Raw genomic sequence first — 20326 nt, forward strand, 5'->3', positions numbered from 1 at the left:
AATTACATTTACCATATTGTCTTTATTTGTAGAACCACAAGTACCAGCAAGCCTCCCCTGCATGCTGGTATTTGGAGAACCACAAATACCAGCATGAGGGGCATTACGGGCCCGCTGGCACTTGTAGTTCCACAACTAAAGAAATACGTAAATAAACAAACTTACACCGTGAAAGTATAATTTTAATAAAACATTAATGCACACTCACACTCTATGGTGAGAGCCGCTACATAGTAACCGCAAGATTAATTGATGTTAATCTTGTGGTTACATCAATGATACAATGTCGCGACATTGTATCATTGATGTAACCACAAGATTAACATCATTTAATCTTGCGGTTACTATGTAGCGGCTCTCACCATAGACGGGCTATGGGGATTTCTCACCATAGACGGCTATGGGAGACAGAGGCTGGCCGCATTCAGCTAATCAGGGAGCTGCTCTGACGGAGATGCTCCCTGATTGGCTGGCGGCCCCTGCACTGAAGGGGCACACGTGTGCCCCGGTCGTTTACGCGGAACAAAGGTACGTGTACACACATACCTTTGCTCAGTCCGCATGGATTGTTTTTTTTTTCGTTTTTTTATTTTAACCCCTGGATTGCCTACTTGGAGAAGAGGACGTGAGCTACGCATAGGAGAGGTGAGTATGGATTTTTTTTTCAGGTACACCCCTATGGATTACTTCGGATAATAGGTGAGTATGTGTGAGTGTGAGTGTGCATGTATGTTTTATTAAAATTATACTTTCACGGTGTAAGTTTGTTTATTTACGCATTTCTTTAGTTGTAAGCATACCGCTCCAGTGCCCTCCTTGTATCACACATCAGCGGGCATATTTATCAATATAATATTTAGAAAAATAATGTTAAAACCTAAGTAGTGTTTTCACACCCTTTTCACATTATTTCAGTATCACTTAAATGTATTAAAGGGCTTTAGAAACCGTTTTTGTAAAAAACAACTTCAAGTCCTTAAATTCGCAAATCTTTAGTAAGCAAATGGCATTCCCATACTTGTATCTAATTTCTCCCTAATCCTGCATGAGCGGGAAGTCTCTGGACTTTGTGTTGGGACTTTGGGTTTGACTGCATTGCACTTCCTTTTAGTGAGACTTTACAATATGGGAGACATTGTTTGTCAGCTACCAGTACAACCACAGCTACCAGTACAACCACAGCTACCAGTGCAACTCATACTTGCCTATCCTCTCGATTCGGCCGGGAGCCTCCTGAAAATCGGGTGCCACTCCTGGCCCCCTGGAAAAGCAGGCAAGCCTCCCAGCGGCCACCGATCCCTCCGGACCACCTGCAGTTACAACACAAACCCCAGCAGGAGTGGCCGATGACGCGATTCATGCTGAATCACGTCATCATGACCCTGATCCCTGCTTTACAATGCCGGTAATCTCGGCATTGTGTAGTTGGGGTGGGTCCAAAATGATGTGATTGCGTTGCCACGCCCCCCACTCCGCCTGCAAAAGCCGGGTAATATGTCTGACCACACACCCCTGTGCCGTCAAGACCCCCCTGCTATGCCGACCTAGCTGCTCCCTCCCGGAGGGGGCAGCCAGAATATCGGCAAGCATGGTGCAACTACAGTTTTCAGTGCAACCACATCCATCAGTGCTACCACATCCATCAGTGCTACCACAGCTACCAGTGCTACCACATCCACCAGTGCTACCACAGCTACCAGTGCTACTACAGCTACCAGTGCTACTACAGCTATCAGTGCAACCACAGCCACGACTGCAACCCATACTTGCCTACACTACTTAAGTCACGGGAGGCTCCCGATTTTTCAGGTAGTGTAGGCAGGCTCCCGCATCCTGCCCACTTCCTAGTAAAGTGGGCAGGAAGGGGAGATTTTACTTGGAATTCATGGGTCCGTCGGGAAGGGACTGGCTAAAATGCTGCGAATTGTGTCATTTAGCCCCGCCCCCTCCTCGCTGACCTTTGAAGCGCAATCTTTTCCTGTGGTGTGACGGGGCCAAATCACGTCTACAGTCCGGCCCCACCCCACGAAGATGTTTGCAGAATCACCTCTCCGGCAAGTATGGTGCAACCAAAGCTATCAGTACATTCACAATTATCAGTGCAAACACAGCTACCAGCGCAACTACAACTTACAGTGCAACTACAGGTACAAGTTCAACCACAGCTACTAGTGCACCTACTGCTTCCAGTGCACCTATAGCTACCAGTGCAACCACAGCTACTGTACCAGTGCAACCAAAGTTTTCAGTGCAACTACAGCTATCAGTGCAGCCACAGCTACTGCAACCACAGCTACCAGTGCAACTACCAATACAACTACAGCTTCCAGTGCAACTACAACCACCAGTGCAACTACAGCTACCAGTGCAACTACAGCTATCACTGAAACCACAGCTACCAGTGCAACTACGGCTATCACTGAAACCACAGCTAACAGTGCATCTACAGCTACCTGTGCAATTACAGCTACCAGTGCAACTACGGCTATCAGTGCAGCCACAGCTACTGCAATCACAACTGCTAGTGCAACTACAGCTACCAGTGCAATAACACGTACCAGTGCAACTACAGCTACCAGTGCAATTACAGCTATCAGTGCAACTACAACTATCAGTGCAATCACAGCTACCAGTGCAACTACAGCTACCAGTGCAATTACAGCTATCAGTGCAACTACAGCTACCAGTGCAATTACAGCTATCAGTGCAATTACAGCTACCAGTGCAACTACAGCTATCCATGCAACTACAGCTATCAGTGCAACTACAGCTACCAGTGCAATCACAGCTACCAGTGCAATCACAGCTATCAGTGCAACTACAGCTACCAGTGCAATTACAGCTATCAGTGCAACTACAGCTATCAGTGCAACTACAGCTACCAGTGCAACTACAGCTACCAGTGCAATTACAGCTACCAGTGCAATCATAGCTATCAGTGCAACTACAGCTACCAGTGCAATTACAGCTATCAGTGCAACTACAGCTATCAGTGCAACTACAGCTACCAGTGCAACTACAGCTATCAGTGCAACTACAGCTATCAGTGCAACTACAGCTACCAGTGCAACTACAGCTATCAGTGCAACTACAGCTACCAGTGCAACTACAGCTATCAGTGCAACTACAGCTATCAGTGCAACTACAGCTACCAGTGCAACTACAGCTACCACTGCAACTACAGCTATCAGTGCAATCACAGCTACCAGTGCAACTACAGCTACCAGTGCAACCACAGCTATCAGTGCAACTACAGCTACCAGTGCAACCACAGCTATCAGTGCAACTACAGCTACCAGTGCATTACAGCTATCAGTGCAAATACAGCTACCAGTGCAACCACAGCTACCAGTGCAACTACAGCTACCAGTGCAATTACAGCTACCAGTGCAACTACAGCGACCAGTGCAACTACAGCTATCAGTGCAATTACAGCTACCAGTGCAACCACAGCTATCAGTGCAACCACAGCTATCAGTGCAACTACAGCTACCAGTGCAACTACAGCTACCAGTGCAACCACAGCTACCAGTGCAACTACAGCTACCAGTGCAATTACAGCTACCAGTGCAACTACAGCTACCAGTGCAATTACAGCTACCAGTGCAACTACAGCTACCAGTGCAATTACAGCTACCAGTGCAATCATAGCTATCAGTGCAACTACAGCTACCAGTGCAATTACAGCTATCAGTGCAACTACAGCTATCAGTGCAACTACAGCTATCAGTGCAACTACAGCTATCAGTGCAACTACAGCTACCAGTGCAACTACAGCTATCAGTGCAACTACAGCTACCAGTGCAACTACAGCTACCAGTGCAATTACAGCTACCAGTGCAACTACAGCTACCAGTGCAATTACAGCTACCAGTGCAACTACAGCTACCAGTGCAATTACAGCTACCAGTGCAATCATAGCTATCAGTGCAACTACAGCTACCAGTGCAATTACAGCTATCAGTGCAACTACAGCTATCAGTGCAACTACAGCTACCAGTGCAACTACAGCTATCAGTGCAACTACAGCTATCAGTGCAACTACAGCTACCAGTGCAACTACAGCTATCAGTGCAACTACAGCTATCAGTGCAACTACAGCTACCAGTGCAACTACAGCTATCAGTGCAACTACAGCTATCAGTGCAACTACAGCTACCAGTGCAACTACAGCTACCACTGCAACTACAGCTATCAGTGCAATCACAGCTACCAGTGCAACTACAGCTACCAGTGCAACCACAGCTATCAGTGCAACTACAGCTACCAGTGCAACCACAGCTATCAGTGCAACTACAGCTACCAGTGCATTACAGCTATCAGTGCAAATACAGCTACCAGTGCAACCACAGCTACCAGTGCAACTACAGCTACCAGTGCAACTACAGCGACCAGTGCAACTACAGCTATCAGTGCAATTACAGCTACCAGTGCAACCACAGCTATCAGTGCAACCACAGCTATCAGTGCAACTACAGCTACCAGTGCAACTACAGCTACCAGTGCAACCACAGCTACCAGTGCAACTACAGCTACCAGTGCAATTACAGCTACCAGTGCAACTACAGCTACCAGTGCAATTACAGCTATCAGTGCAACTACAGCTACCAGTGCAACCACAGCTATCAGTGCAACCACAGCTATCAGTGCAACTACAGCTATCAGTGTAATTACAGCTACCAATGCAACTACAGCTATCAGTGCAACTACAGCTACCAGTGCAATCACAGCTACCAGTGCAACTACAGCTACCAGTGCAACTACAGCTACCAGTGCAATTACAGCTACCAGTGCAATCACAGCTACCAGAGTAACTACAGCTACCAGTGCAACCACAGCTACCAGTGCAATCACAGCTACCAGTGCAACTACAGCTACCAGTGCAACTACAGCTACCATTGCAACTACAGCTATCAGTGCAACTACAGCTACCAGTGCAATCACAGATACCAGTGCAACTACAGCTACCTGTGCAATTACAGCTACCAGTGCAATTACAGCTACCAGTGCAACCACAGCTACCAGTGCAATTACAGCTACCAGTGCAATTACAGCTACCAGTGCAACTACAGCTACCAGTGCAACTACAGCTATCCATGCAACTACAGCTATCAGTGCAACTACAGCTACCAGTGCAATTACAGCTACCAGTGCAATCACAGCTACCAGTGCAACTACAGCTACCAGTGCAATCACAGCTATCAGTGCAAATACAGTTACGAGTGCAATTACAGCTATCAGTGCAACTACAGCTATCAGTGCAACTACAGCTACCAGGGCAATCACAGCTACCAGGGCAATAACAGCTTCCAGTGCAATCACAGCTACCAGTGCAACTCAGCTACCAGTGCAATCACAGCTACCAGTGCAACTACAGCTACCAGTGCAATTACAGCTACCAGTGCAACTACAGCTACCAGTGCAATCACAGCTACCAGTGCAACTACAGCTACCAGTGCAATCACAGTGCAACTACAGCTATCAGTGCAACTACAGCTACCAGTGCAACTACAGCAACCAGTGCAACCACAGTTACCAGTGCAACTACAGCTATCAGTGCAATTACAGCTATCAGTGCAACTACAGCTACCGGTGCAACTACAGCTATCGGTGCAATTACAGCTACCAGTGCAATTACAGCTATCAGTGCAACTACAGCTACCAGTGCAATCACAGGTACCAGTGCAACTTCAGCTACCAGTGCAATTACAGCTACCATTGCAACCACAGCTACCAGTGCAACCACACCTATCAGTGTAACTACAGCTACCAGTGCAACCACACCTATCAGTGCAATTACAGCTATCAGTGCAACTACAGCTACCAGTGCAACTACAGCTATCAGTGCAATTACAGCTACCAGTGCAATCACAGCTATCAGTGCAACTACAGCTACCAGTGCAACTACAGCTACCATTGCAACTACAGCTATCAGTGCAACTACAGCTACCAGTGCAATCACAGATACCAGTGCAACTACAGCTACCTGTGCAATTACAGCTACCAGTGCAATTACAGCTACCAGTGCAACCACAGCTACCAGTGCAATTACAGCTACCAGTGCAAATACAGCTACCAGTGCAATTACAGCTACCAGTGCAACTACAGCTACCAGTGCAACTACAGCTATCCATGCAACTACAGCTATCAGTGCAACCACAGCTACCAGTGCAATCACAGCTACCAGTGCAATCACAGCTACCAGTGCAACTACAGCTACCAGTGCAATCACAGCTATCAGTGCAACTACAGCTACCAGTGCAATTACAGCTATCAGTGCAACTACAGCTATCAGTGCAACTACAGCTACCAGGGCAATCACAGCTACCAGTGCAATAACAGCTACCAGTGCAATCACAGCTACCAGTGCAACTACAGCTACCAGTGCAATCACAGCTACCAGTGCAACTACAGCTACCATTGCAACTACAGCTACCAGTGCAACTACAGCTACCAGTGCAATCACAGCTACCAGTGCAACTACAGCTACCAGTGCAATCACAGTGCAACTACAGCTATCAGTGCAACTACAGCTACCAGTGCAACTACAGCTACCAGTGCAACCACAGTGCAACTACAGCTACCAGTGCAATCACAGTTACCAGTGCAACTACAGCTATCAGTGCAATTACAGCTATCAGTGCAACTACAGCTACCGGTGCAACTACAGCTATCAGTGCAATTACAGCTACCAGTGCAATTACAGCTATCAGTGCAACTACATCTACCAGTGCAATCACAGGTACCAGTGCAACTTCAGCTACCAGTGCACTTACAGCTACCATTGCAACCACAGCTACCAGTGCAACCACACCTATCAGTGCAACTACAGCTACCAGTGCAACCACAGCTATCAGTGCAATTACAGCTATCAGTGCAACTACAGCTACCAGTGCAACTACAGCTATCAGTGCAATTACAGCTAACAGTGCAATTACAGCTACCAGTGCAATTACAGCTACCAGTGCAACTACAGCTATCAGTGCACTTGCAGCTACCAGTGCAACTACAGCTATCAGTGCAACTACAGCTACCAGTGCACTTACAGCTACCAGTGCAACTACAGCTATCAGTGCAACTACAGCTACCAGTGCAACTACAGCTACCAGTACAACTACAGCTACCAGTGCAACCACACCTATCAGTGCAATTACAGCTACCAGTGCAACCACAGCTAGCAGTGCAACTACAGCTACCAGTGCAATTACAGCTATCAGTGCAACTACAGCTATCAGTGCAATTACAGCTACCAGTGCAATTACAGCTACCAGTGCAATCACAGCTACCAGTGTAACTACAGCTACCAGTGCAATTACAACTACCAGTGCAACTATAGCTACCAGTGCAATCACAGGTACCAGTGCAACTACAGCTACCTGTGCAATTACAGCTACCAGTTCAACTACAACTACCAGTGCAATTACAGCTACCAGTGCAATTACAGCTATCATTGCAACCACAGCTACCAGTGCAACCACAGCTATCAGTGCAATTACAGCTACCAGTGCAACTACAGCTACCAGTGCAACCACACCTATCAGTGCAATTACAGCTATCAGTGCAACTACAGCTACCAGTGCAATCACAGCTACCAGTGCAACTACTGCTATCAGTGCAACTACAGCTACCAGAGCAATTACAGCTATCAGTGCAATTACAGCTATCAGTGCAACTACAGCTACCAGTGCAAATACAGCTATCAGTGCAATAACAGCTATCAGTGCAACTACAGCTATCAGTGCAACTACAGCTATCAGTGCAACTACAGCTACCAGTGCAATTACAGTTATTAGTGCAACTACAGCTACCAGTGCAATTACAGCTATCAGTGCAATTACAGCTACCAGTGCAATTAGAGCTACCAGTGTAATCACAGCTACTAGTGCAACTACAGCTATCAGTGCAATTACAGCTATCATTGCAACCACAGCTACCAGTGCAACTAAAGCTTTCAGTGCAACTACAGCTACCAGTGCAACCACAGCTATCAGTGCTATCACAGCTACCAGTGCAACCACAGCTATCAGTGCTATCACAGCTACCAGTGCAACCACAGCTATCAGTGCTATCACAGCTACCAGTGCAATCACAGCTACCAGTGCAATCACAGCTATCAGTGCAATCACAGCTACCAGTGCAATCACAGCTATCAGTGCAACTACAGCTACAGTGCAATCACAGCTATCAGTGCAATCACAGCTATCAGTGCAACTACAGCTACAGTGCAATCATAGCTACAGTGCAATCACAGCTATCAGTGCAATCACAGCTATCAGTGCAACTACAGCTACCAGTGCAATCACAGCTACAGTGCAATCACAGCTATCAGTGCAATCACAGCATAGCTTAAAAATTCTATCAGTAGTAGTTACACTTGTGAATGGTGCTTTTTCTCTCCAAACTCTCTAACATCCGGTCATCTCACACAAGTGTACAGAAGTGTAAGTGTAAACTGGTTGATTATGCACACAGATTGATGTATATATACAGTACCACAAAGAATGTATATAGATGTGGATATAATTTGGGTAAGAAATGCTGGCGCTCATGATCCTGGCGGTGAGAATTCCGATGCCAGCATCCTGACTGGTTTAGGATACTGACACATGCCGGTAAGTACCCTAACCATCCCCCTTCCCCGAAACCTAACCTTCCTACCCCGCTGCCTAAACCTAACCCCCCCCCACAGCCTAAACCTAACCCTCCCCTTTCTCAGTCTAACCTTAACCCTCCCCTAGTGCCTAATCTTCCCCCTAACCACAATACTTACTGTCAGGATGCTGGCGTGGGGATTCTAACTTGTGCCGGTATTCTGGCACTGGCATCCCGTCCGCCGTGATCTCAACTACACTATGTAGATAAAAAGTGATTGGACACCCACGTTTCAACTGGTTTAGTAGGGTCCACTAGTTGTAATGAATGGTCACATTAACTCTGAGAAGTATAGAGATGTTCTCAATAACTCCTTGCTCCCTACATTGTAGCGGTTCTACAGTAACAACAAATGTTTTTATCAGGACGACAATGCCATCTGTAATGTTTCCAGGATGACACTGGACTGGTATACAGAAAAATCGGTAACCTGGATAGACTGGCCAGCTCAGAGTCCAGATCTGAACCCCATTGAGAACCTTTGGGACGAGTTGGAGCGATGGGTGCGTTCTAGGCCGACTTGACTTTCAGAGACACAGTTGGTCACTGTACTTAAGGCAGAATGGCAAAACATACCGCCTGCTGTTGTCCAGGAACTTGTGGCCAGTTTGCCAAGAAGGGTGTCTGCAGTAATCACTGCATGTGGTGGGCCTACAAAGTACTGGCATCAATAAAATCTTGTTGATCTATTTGCTGTCAGTGTCCAATCACTTTTGTCTACATAGTGTACATCCCGTGTATACACAGGGTTGAACATACATAAAGATGCATGTCATCTGCTTTGCTACAGTTACTTAAAGTTACTTTTCAGCCATAGATTTATTGTTATCTTGTTCAGTTACTGTACTGGCATTACTGGTAAAATGCACACGCTTGCAAGACTGTGGTAAGACAATCATTTGTATGCTTACGTCCTCTTAAAAGCTTGTAAAATATTTCCTTCATCTTGTGCAGCTGCAAAAAAGGGAAAGAAAATATCAGCATTTTTTTATTTAATATACCACTACCAATATATGGTTTTCGAGTTTCTTATGACAAGCCTTCTACCTCTAGATAAGCCAGACAGGGTGTCAATCTTGGCAGACCAGGCCATGTGTAGAGTAGTGCCTCCTTAACAGCGGGTAACATCACTACACCCTAAAATTTATAGCATGCCAGGGTACACCGTTTGCTGATTACAACCCATAATTTCCCCTATCTGCTTACAGTATATATATATATACATACAAAGGCTTAAGGGAGATGTTTATTATTGTGTTTCATGGAGCTTATTCATGTTTCCTGTATTCATTTATTTTTACATTTTTAAATATTCAGCTAAGGAAACATTTTGAAATCTCCCAGGAGTACATTCTGCCGATGGGATTTTACGAGTTGCATGTTCCTTGTTCCGGTTGCGTGCAGAGGCAGATGTAGAGGGGACAGATAAACTAGAATCACCTTCCAAACAAATTATCTATAGATAGAGAGACACAAAGGCAGAGGCACAAAATACATATGGCAATTACAGGGAGGATAGGCTAGAGGCAGGAGGCAAACAAAGGGCATTGGCATGATACAATAGATAATGGAGACAATGACTGCCTGCCTTACTTTTTTAAATCTGTAGGATCCCTCTGCATGATATATGAATATTTTGACTCGTACAGTGGAATACAAACAGAGAACATTTGAGCCATTTCACAGATCCCCATAGTGTCTCCAGTTACAGCTGTAACGTGACTCCTGTTTTTCTTACAGGATGTTTACCAGTCAAAAGCAAAAAATTTATTTCTTCCTTCTTGGCTCTTTCTGTTGCAACTGGATACATGGTGTAGTCTTAAAACCAGGGGTGTAGAGAGGGGTAGCCGGGTAACCAAGCCTTTATGGGGGCCTGGTCCTGCCAGGAAATCATAACCACACCCCCTGTGTTGGTGCAATCAAGTACAGAAGTCATTTGGAAACATTAAATACTAAATGAATTCTTACCTTCTATTGTAACATTGAAGGTGCAGTTTTCCCGTTGATCGGGAGCAATTACTTCACATCTGTAAGACCCACTATCGGCTTTAATGGCCTTAAAAACCTTCAGTTGATAATGGTATAGCTGTGGAAAAACACAATATGTTGTGGTCCAGAGCACCTTATATCGTACATTAACAGAAGTAGCGCAGACAAAACAAGACAAACAATGTAAAACATTGCATAACATGGTACACAATCTAAATAACCATTACTGTATATGTTGTCATAATTTCCACAATAGCAGCACTCTTGAGAGCTTACAGTCTAGGAGGTGCAGACAGACAGAGGTGACACAAAGGGGAGAGACAGTGACACAGAGGGGAGAGACATGTAATCATAATTCCCACAACAGTAGCACTGGTTGGACCCAAAGGTTGGGTGCCACTATAGGTAATGGGGTATTACATTGTTGCATAAGTGAGAGGATGAAAAGCACATAAGGGATGAGAGCGATGCTCTTGAGAGCTTACAATGTAAAGGAGAGGGGCAGACAGACAGGGGTGACACACAGGGGATAGACAGTGAGTAAGGAGCATAGAGCAGTGAGTTAGAATGAGAGCTAGAAGGCTTTAATAAAGCAGTGTGTTTTGAGAGCCTTTTTGAAGCTTTGGAAAGAGGTGAAGAGTCTGATAGCAAGAGGGAGGGAGCTCCATTGGTGGAGATCAGCATGGGGAAAACTTTGGAGGTGGGCGTAAGATCAGGTAATTAGTTGGGAAGAGAGGTGTAAGTCATTGGTGGAGCAAAGTGGGTGGACGGGAGGGAGACAAGATTGAAGATGTAGGGGGAGAGGATTGGGTGAGGGCTGTAAGGAGCTTGAACTGAGTGCTTAAAGGGAAGAGGAGCCAATGTGTGGCCTGGGAGGTAATATCAGTGTGGAGATGAAATGAGCTGAGCAGCAGCATTGAAGACTGATTGGAGTGGAAAGAGGCATAAATCAGAGACGCCAGATAAGAGGATGTTATAGTAGTCTAGTCTGGAGATGACTAGTGAGTGTATGAGGGTCTTAGTTGACTCTGAGGTAAGAAAGGGTCTGATCCTGGAGGAGCTAGTTTATGAAAGTGCTGGGACATCCAGGAGGAAACAGCAGAGAGACAACTGGAGACATGGGTGAGGAGAGAAGGGAGAGTACAAGGTACGAGAGGTAGATCTGAGTATCATCAACATAGAGATGCCATTGAAGACCAAAAGAGCCGATGAGCTCACCTAAGGAGGATATACACAGGGAGACTATAAGGAGGTTAAGAACAGAACCCTGGGGGACATGAGAACAGTCAGAGAAAGGGAGCCAGAGTGGTAGGAGGAGAGTCAGGTAAGTACAGTGTCACAGAGACAAGGGGAGTGAAGGATTTGCAGCAGAATAGGGGGGTTCATGGTGTCAAAAGTGGAGGATATTATCAAGGAGAATGAACAGAGAGTAATGTGCCTTGGATTTGGCACCCAGAAGGTCATTACTAACTATCATGAGTTCGGTTTCTGTAGAGTGGCAAGAATGAAAAACATACTAAAGTGGGTAAAGCAGGGAGTGGGTGTAATGAAAGGTGGCAAGGCAGTTGTAGGCAATCCACTCAAGGAGTTTGAAGGCAAATGAGACAACAGAGCTGGGATTGTAGTTTTAGAGAGTGTCAGAATCAAGGGTGGGTTTTTTAAGAATGGGAAAGGCAGGGGCATGTGTGAATGCAGAGGAGATAGTGGCTGGTCACAGAGAAAGGTTGCAACGATTGGCAATCCAGGCCCTTGGAGAGGGGGAACAGAGGAGGCGGAAGGGGATAGGATAAAGGGTGGTTATGGTGGAAGAGAGAGTTCCAGATTAGAGCCATGAATACATCTCGAGAAACTGGGGAGAAGGAAGTCAGACTTGGCAGGATTGACAGAGAAGGTGGGGAAAGCCCGGAGGCAAAAAGCCTGAAAGGCCAGGGATGGGTTTGAGGAGCCTGGCAGGAGGTGATTTCCTGATAGATGGAATGAATCAGGGATATTGAAGTCACCCTAAGTTGAGAGAGAGAAGGTCAGAAGAGATGGAGTAAGGTGAGATAAAGAGCCAAAGTTATCAAGAAATTTGGAGAGAGGACCAGGGGTGGGGCGAGGTTTGGCAATAGATAACAGCAATGCGAAGATAAATGAGGTGATAGAGGCAAATAGCATGAACCTGAAAGGAAGGGAAAGATGGGGACAGTCCTGAGGGTATGAACTGGTTAGAGCAGCAAAGGGAGAGAAGGGCCCCCATACATCTACCTTCCTGACACCATGGTCTGTTGGTATGAGAGAATAAGAGGTGTCCAATGGAGAGATCCAAGATTCAGTAATGGCAATTAGATTCAGGAAGATAGAAATGAAAAGGGGAGATTTGGAGTTCAGTTTGTTACAGACAAACTTGGCACTCCAGAAGGCACCTGAGAGAGGGAAAGAGTAAAGACATGGGATATGAATTATATTGTCAGGGTTGTTGGAGTGTGGTGGGTTGACAAGATTGATATGGAGTGAGGAGATGGGGAGAGCATTGGGATGGGGCAGATGCATGAGCAAGGATGGGAAATTGCTAATGGTGGGAAAGAGAGTTGGAGAGATGTGACCTGGAGAGAAGGAAGACAGCAAGACCACAGGGGGAGAGAAGTGATTGAAAGTGAGGGGATAGGTGGTGGTGGAGTAGAGTGAATATGAGAAATATGAGAAATACCAGATATGAGAAAGAGGATAGGATGACAGTGGCAGAAGGAGAGAGAGGAGACTAGGAGGAGGAGAAAATTAGGAGCAGGTGGTAAAAGAAAAGAGAATAAGGCCGATAAGTGAGGGGAGAGTTGAGGAAAGATTGGACATGGTGTGGATGAGGGGAATTGGTGGGGAGCAATAGTAATAGTAGCAGTGAGTTGCAAAAACAGTGCAGATAAATTGACACAAAGCCAGGAATATAAACAGATTAAATATACAGTGCAGGTACATCTGAAAGCAAAACTACAGTCCTATAATATGAAAATGAATAATCTGAAAATATGACAGTAGCAGGGCTAAAAAACTATAAAAAACATTGTTAACATAGCATAGGAGAGAAGCAATGGCTGTGCAGGTGGGAATAACTACAGAATACAGGCAAAATGACAATGGTACAGCAATGATATAAAGAGAGAGATGAGTATAATAAAAAGAAAGTAAAACGGTAAATTATTATTAACCTTTATTTATATGGTGCCACAAGAGGTGCGCGGCGCCTTACAGTGTCCATTGAACCCTAGGCTGGAGCCTAATTTGCCTAATCGTTAATCTATCTCCGATCATGAGTACACTGTGACGCAGGTGCAGAATCACTCACCAGTTTATCACTTAGTACATCCCCCCCATAGGGGGGGGAGAGGGGGGAGAGAGAGAAGAGAGAGAGAGAGAGAGAGAGAGAGAGAGAGAGAGAGAGAGAGAGAGAGAAAGAAAGAGAGAGCGTGCCTAATAATGAGGTGATATGAGTTTACTTTAGAATATATAGCTGCTAATAGGGCACTTTTGGCAGTGTGCACTCAGCAACATAGTGTTCTACAAAAGAATTTACAATACTCAACAACATTCAATTTTTTCAGGTTTTATGTTTACTTAATAAGAAGTTTTATTTGCTAGAATATTAATCACCATATTATATACTTAGGACTTTAGGACTGCATGTTTTTATTGCTTACATGTGCCTAACAAGGGTTCAGTAAGAACTGTACTTACAGTACAGTACAACCTGATTAATGTGGTCTGATTGCTGCTGGGGAGCAGCCCATGACTTGTTCTAAGGTGCCTCATTATGCATAGACAGGAAAGTACAATTCTTATTGTACCATTGCTGTAATTTAAAAATATATTAGATCTATTGGAGTCTACTTTACGGCTTTACACATGTGGCAGTGAATCCTGATGGTTACTATTAGCTCAATCTACTTACCTCCATGAACTCTTGACCATTCCTCTTAAGATAAACCTATGATCTATCCTGGTCCTTTGTCCATTTTTATGATATTTATTTGCCTGTATTTTTATGTGATGTAATTTTGCCTGAAGCATTTTTTATCAATTTGGTCATATATACTGTTTTTATTATTATTTTTAGTGAATGAAATCTCTTCTTTATACACGCACTGCTGTATACTGCTTATTTATATAAGCTATATATCTTGGTATTAGTTTTTTGACACATCAGGTACTGTTTACACAGAATTGTGGTTATATCTAGCCGTGTTGGTTTATGCATGATGCACTTTGTTGGAGCCAAATTGGCACACGTAGCACTTTCATACAAACAGATATGTACACTAGGTTTACACAGGCGCTTTGCACTTTTAAATAAATTACATATTATTGTTGCTTATTTGCATTAACTATAAATTTATACAGTTATTGGGTTATATACGTTCTCACTTTTACTTATTTACTTATTTAATTATTGAGTGTTCAGATTTAGTTATTGAGTGTTCTGATTGATTTTGTGTTTAAGCACGGTAGGCGCTCATCATCAACCCTATATATTGCCTCTAAATCTATGTGGTGGATTGCCACTGCCATAATTCCGTTGATAGAGCTGACACCCACATAAATTGGGAAGTGCGTTACACTGTGTTTTTTGGTACAACTAACACTATTGTAGTACAAGGTTCATAAGTGTACGTAGACCTATCTGTCGCTGAAATCATCCGCAATTCCTATACTATTATACAATATAACAAAACAGCTTACAGATAATCAAAACATACACAGTTGAGCCAGAGGCGCCGAGAGGGGGGGGAGCGGGTACTAATTACCCAGGCCTGGGCTTGCTGGAGTGGCCAGGCGGGGGCCCGGGTCCGATACCGCTCCCCCCCCCTCTTTCATCACAGCAGCCCAGCACATGCTGCTCTGTGCTGGGCTGCACTGGGAGACTGCTCGCCGCTGCTAAGAAGCAGCCATTGCAGTCTCCTATGCCTGTGGGGGGAGCGTTCAAGCTGAGAAATTGGAGATGAATGAGTTATTACACCTATGGGTATCTGCTGAATTTATCATGGCGGTTATTAACTATTACATCAAAATGATTGTTTTTGGGGACCCCTGATTTCATTTATAATAAGTGTCCTAAAGTGAGTCTTTATTACCAAGCATGTTCTCATAGGAATATACGAGCAACTATAGTTAATACCTCGTAGTGCAGTATAATATTGTTGACAATATTGCTGTAGAACACAAATCTCCTATGAAATATGAATAATTCATTTATCAGTCTGCATTTAGAAAATTATTTTATACATATTTTTTTTTATTTGTTGTTAGCATTCAAATGGAAAATGATTGAGTACTACATTTATTAAACTATTGTTTATAGGTGATCTCTAAGTGCTAATTTTTATGAGGAGGCTGCAGTCTCCTTTAGTAGTAGCAAAATATCACCTTATGCTCAGCATTAGAGGGTATTTTACTATTATTATTTTTTTTATGTTTTATGTTGATTACTCTTTACAAGCGACTTCAAAATGTATAACCATTGACTTATGTTAGTGCACTATCTGGGCTACTGTCAATCTTTTATTCATTCCGGAATTGTTTTCCAACCAATTCAGCCAAATGCAAAGGATCAGACCATTCCCACTGAGGATCATGGTTAGCTACATCAGCTTTACAGTGATACAATCTTTCAGTTTGGCATGGATTTGTAATTTTATATTTCACAAGATCTATGGTCATCAAATAGAAATTGACAGCAACTTGCAGAAACCAAATAATATCATAACAAAATACAGATACAGTATAATACAATTATGCAATTCACTGTACATTCTGATGTACAGTACAATTATATACACTGCATATCTTGATGTGCAATTTGTTTTTTTCAACTGCTGTTCATTCATGTAGTCACCACTAGAGGGTGCAAAATAGATAAAAATATATAATTAGAAATGGAATGTGGAAGCTTTTTGATAGCAGAATAGATTTCTTTATATTGATCCATATATCTTACTGAGCAGTGTCCATTATATGATCTATAGATATGCTTATCTACATATAATTACATTATTCAGAATAATCTTTCCTCAGTATATTCAGTATATTTAACAATCTACGGATATATATATATATATATATATATATATATATATATATATACATACATATATATATATATATATATATATATATAATGTGGCAGTATCACCAGAGATGGCATTGGTGAGCAGCAGATTCTGGTGTGGGATTGGAGAGATCCTCCCACACAGGGTTGAAATACTGAGTGTGATACACCTGTGAGGTGGAGAGAGCTCAGGTGTGAGCTAGTGAGAAGGCCGAGCAGTCAGGCCGGGAGAGACAGTCTAGTTGGGACTGTAACAGTAAGAGAGCCCAGTGAAGCTGAGCGAGCCATTGGGGGCTAGGAGGCCGGTGTCTGAACCTTGCAGGAGGCAAGGTGGGACCACAAAACTCTCTGACCATGGGACATTGAAGCAGTAAGCCAGAGAGCCCAATGAAGCTGAGCAAGCCATTGGGGGCCAGGAGGCCGGTGTCCGGACCTTGCAGGAGGCAAGGGGGGACCACAAAACTCTCTGACTGTGGGATATTGAAGCAGTAAAGCTGCGAGCTGAGAAAGCCAGGGCCTATATCTGTGTGATACAGGGAAGGCCACCAGGAATGTGTTTTGTTGTTTTCTGTATCCTGAATTCACAAGTTGGAAGTAAAAGCCTCGTTTATTTACTTGAAAACCGTGTGTGGACCCTCAATAGGCACCTAAACACTGCACCCATCCACCCTCTGCCGAGCTAAATACCCCAAGTCATCACAATATATATATATATATATATATATACCATACTTGCCAACTGTCCCTCATTGTCAGGGAGACTCCCTGAATTAGCAGCAATCTCCCTGACTCCCTGAAAAGTCTACCAATCTCCCTGATTGCACCTTCCCCCCACTATGAAGCTGTTATATTAAAAATAACAGAGATATACAGTCAGGTCCATAAATATTGGGACATTGACAGAATTTTCATATTTTGTCCTCTATTCACCACCACAATGGCTTTGAAATGAAACATACAAGATGTGCTTTAACTGCAGACTTTCAGATTTAATTTGAGGGTAATTACATCCAAATCAGGTGAACGGTGTAGGAATTACAACGGTTTCTATATGTGCCTCCCACTTTTTAACCAAATAGGATCATTAGTATAATTTCCCTGCATTGGGTATAAGGCACAATGATCCCTATGGCTACATGTATTTTCTAAAAAGTATCAGTGTGTTTTCATCAACAAATAGATATTTCTAACTGCATTGGGTCTCATTTAAATTTGGATCATACATGCCTACTCTCCCGGGAGTCGCGGGAGGCTCACGATTTTTCGGGTAACCCCCTGCCCTCCCGAAATAGTAGGCAGATCTCCCGCATCCCGCCCACTTTCTAGTGAAGTGGGCAGGAAGGGGAGATTTTCCGTGAAAGTTGTGGGTCTGTAGGGAGGGGGCGGGGCTAAATGGCACAAATTGCATCATTTAGACCCACCCCTCCATGCGGACCCACAAATCGCGGGGGTTTCCTGAAAAGGAGGCAGGGCCTAATGACGGCTATAGTTCCCTTCCCCCAGTAGCTGAGAGCAGCTGGTCCTCTCAGACTGCTCCCAGAAAGGATTGAAAAAAGTTGCTAGGTATGATTTGGATGTAAGTCAGTATTATGACACGCCTCTCAGATGTAACAGTACACGCCCACTTTACTGCCACGCTCATAGGTGTTACATTCACAATCTCCCTGAAATGCTTTTTCAAAAGTAGGCAAGTATGGTATATACACATACTGTATATTTATAAATACAATTTTAGAGAGGCCAGGCACATACACACACAGTAGAATAAACATGCAATGCTGCATCAATAAGGTCCACAAATGTTGTTTACTGTGTAAGACAAAGAGCCTGATTCGGAGATGGACGTAATGCTGATGTTTTATGCAGTTTGAGTGATTAATCAGCGCAGGCGTCAAGTTTCATTTTTGTTGTCGCTTGCAGTGAGGATTTATTAGCAAAGTAACTGAAAGGCAGGGACCACTTGTCAGTGGCAACGGGGAGATGGAGACTAAAACGCAGACGTGTCGTGACCATTTTTGGTGCGTGTCTCTGCTGTGTGCTATCACTGAATTGTTATGTGTGGTAGAGGAGCATCTCTGGTCTGGAAACTTTTCATAAATAATTTAGTTTACTGTTCATAGAGCCTGATACAGCAGTGCACGCAAGCGCATTGCTGATCGCAGATTCCCGATTCTGCGATCCTGTGTGTGCAGGAACCATCCGCCGAGTGTGCAGAAAGGGTCCTGCATAGCCGCACGCAGACCCTTGAATGCCTCTGCCTGATTGTCAGGCAGAGGCATTTAAGGGGCAGTGTGGAGGTGGGGTCACCGGCATTCCCGGAAATGGGGGCGTGTCCGCCCCGTTATCCTGGAGTGGCCAGCCTAGAATCTGCATTGATCAATAGCAAGCCGGCCAGCCTGAGTAAGCAGAGGCTTACTCAGCTGGCCGGAGCCCGGGCGCCGTCCACCATCGTAACCATCGACCACCGATGGTCGCGATGGTGATCCCAGCTTGCAATCTCCGTCGCAGTGCTGGGATCACAAAATGCAGCAGGGGGTGTCATACACCTCCTGCTGCATTTGCGTAACAGCAAGGACGGAATTACAAAGCTGCCTGCATGCAGTTTTGCAATTGCGAGCCTCGCTGAATCAGGCCCATAGTCATCATCAGTGAACATGTCTCCAGGGTCTCAGCTCCCATGGCCATTCTGCGCAACCATAGGGTTATTCGAAGTCCAATCATTGACTGATCTATGACTGAGCTGCATCTTTGTACGCAGTGGCTTGGATTTGCAAAACTGGTGGTGGGCGTCTCAATACAAGTTCCGGCAGCTAGGATATTTGTATATTTTCGCAGAGCCGCTGCGTACAAATTTACAGCTGCGGCGGCAATTGCATATGCTGTATCTCTGAATCAGGCCCAAAGTGAGTGACTTACATGACATTAGACAACCATGACTATTATTTGTCTCAACTTGCTATGAAACGACGTTGAATCTTTATATAAACACATATTATATGCTACAGAAAGAATCCAAATTATATTGTCATTACCAAATAGCAGTGATGTGCGGTCAGGTGAGGCAGGTGAGGCAGAGCCTCTCCTGTCATACTTAGATCTACTCCAGAGTTTTGACCAGTGGCGGCTCCAGAGGTGGGGCTGCAGCACAGTCCAATATTCAAAGAGGGGAGCCACACCAACTGCCATTGGATCCCACCTGGTTTGACCATCACACTTGAATGTGCACAGCCAAATCAGTTATCACCCAGTTTCGTAGGTTGGTGCATTAATATTATTTTTTGATCTTTAGGTTGCCACATAGCGTCCACCACTCTGTACATGCAGAGTATAGTAGCAGTTAAAGCATCAAAATCCAATCTACTAACTTTTTGGCCAACATTCTTTAATTAAGGCATTTCTATCTTTTTTCTAACCTCTAGCCTCACTTATGTACTATTAACAACGTGACACAACACAGAGAAAATGAAGACTGTTTTCATTGCATATGTCACTGCTGTTTTATAAATAGTTTTATTAGATAGCCCAAAGAGCACCTAGTAATACACTCATGGCCATTGTTTAGCTTCATCATAAATATGGGAACTGCCATTCTTCCAGTTTCAAGGCCAG

General features: G+C 44.3%; 1 protein-coding gene across 3 annotated transcripts in view; it reads right to left on the reverse strand.

Annotated features, from left to right (window-relative positions):
• Positions 1–20326, reverse strand: part of LOC148501051 (myosin-binding protein C, fast-type-like) — a 157899-nt gene that overhangs the window by 87613 nt on the left and 49960 nt on the right. For all 3 annotated transcript variants that reach the window (XM_088450919.1, XM_088450918.1, XM_088450917.1), the window contains 2 exons: positions 10621–10738; positions 9564–9606 (listed from right to left, as the gene is read on the reverse strand). In XM_088450919.1, the coding sequence (XP_088307045.1) occupies positions 9564–9606; positions 10621–10738 (161 nt within the window). The remainder of the gene's footprint in view (positions 1–9563; positions 9607–10620; positions 10739–20326) is intronic.

Source organism: Taudactylus pleione, unplaced genomic scaffold (genome assembly GCF_031769625.1).
Source record: "Taudactylus pleione unplaced genomic scaffold, aTauple2 ptg000535l, whole genome shotgun sequence".
Classification (NCBI taxonomy): Eukaryota; Metazoa; Chordata; class Amphibia; order Anura; family Myobatrachidae; genus Taudactylus; species Taudactylus pleione.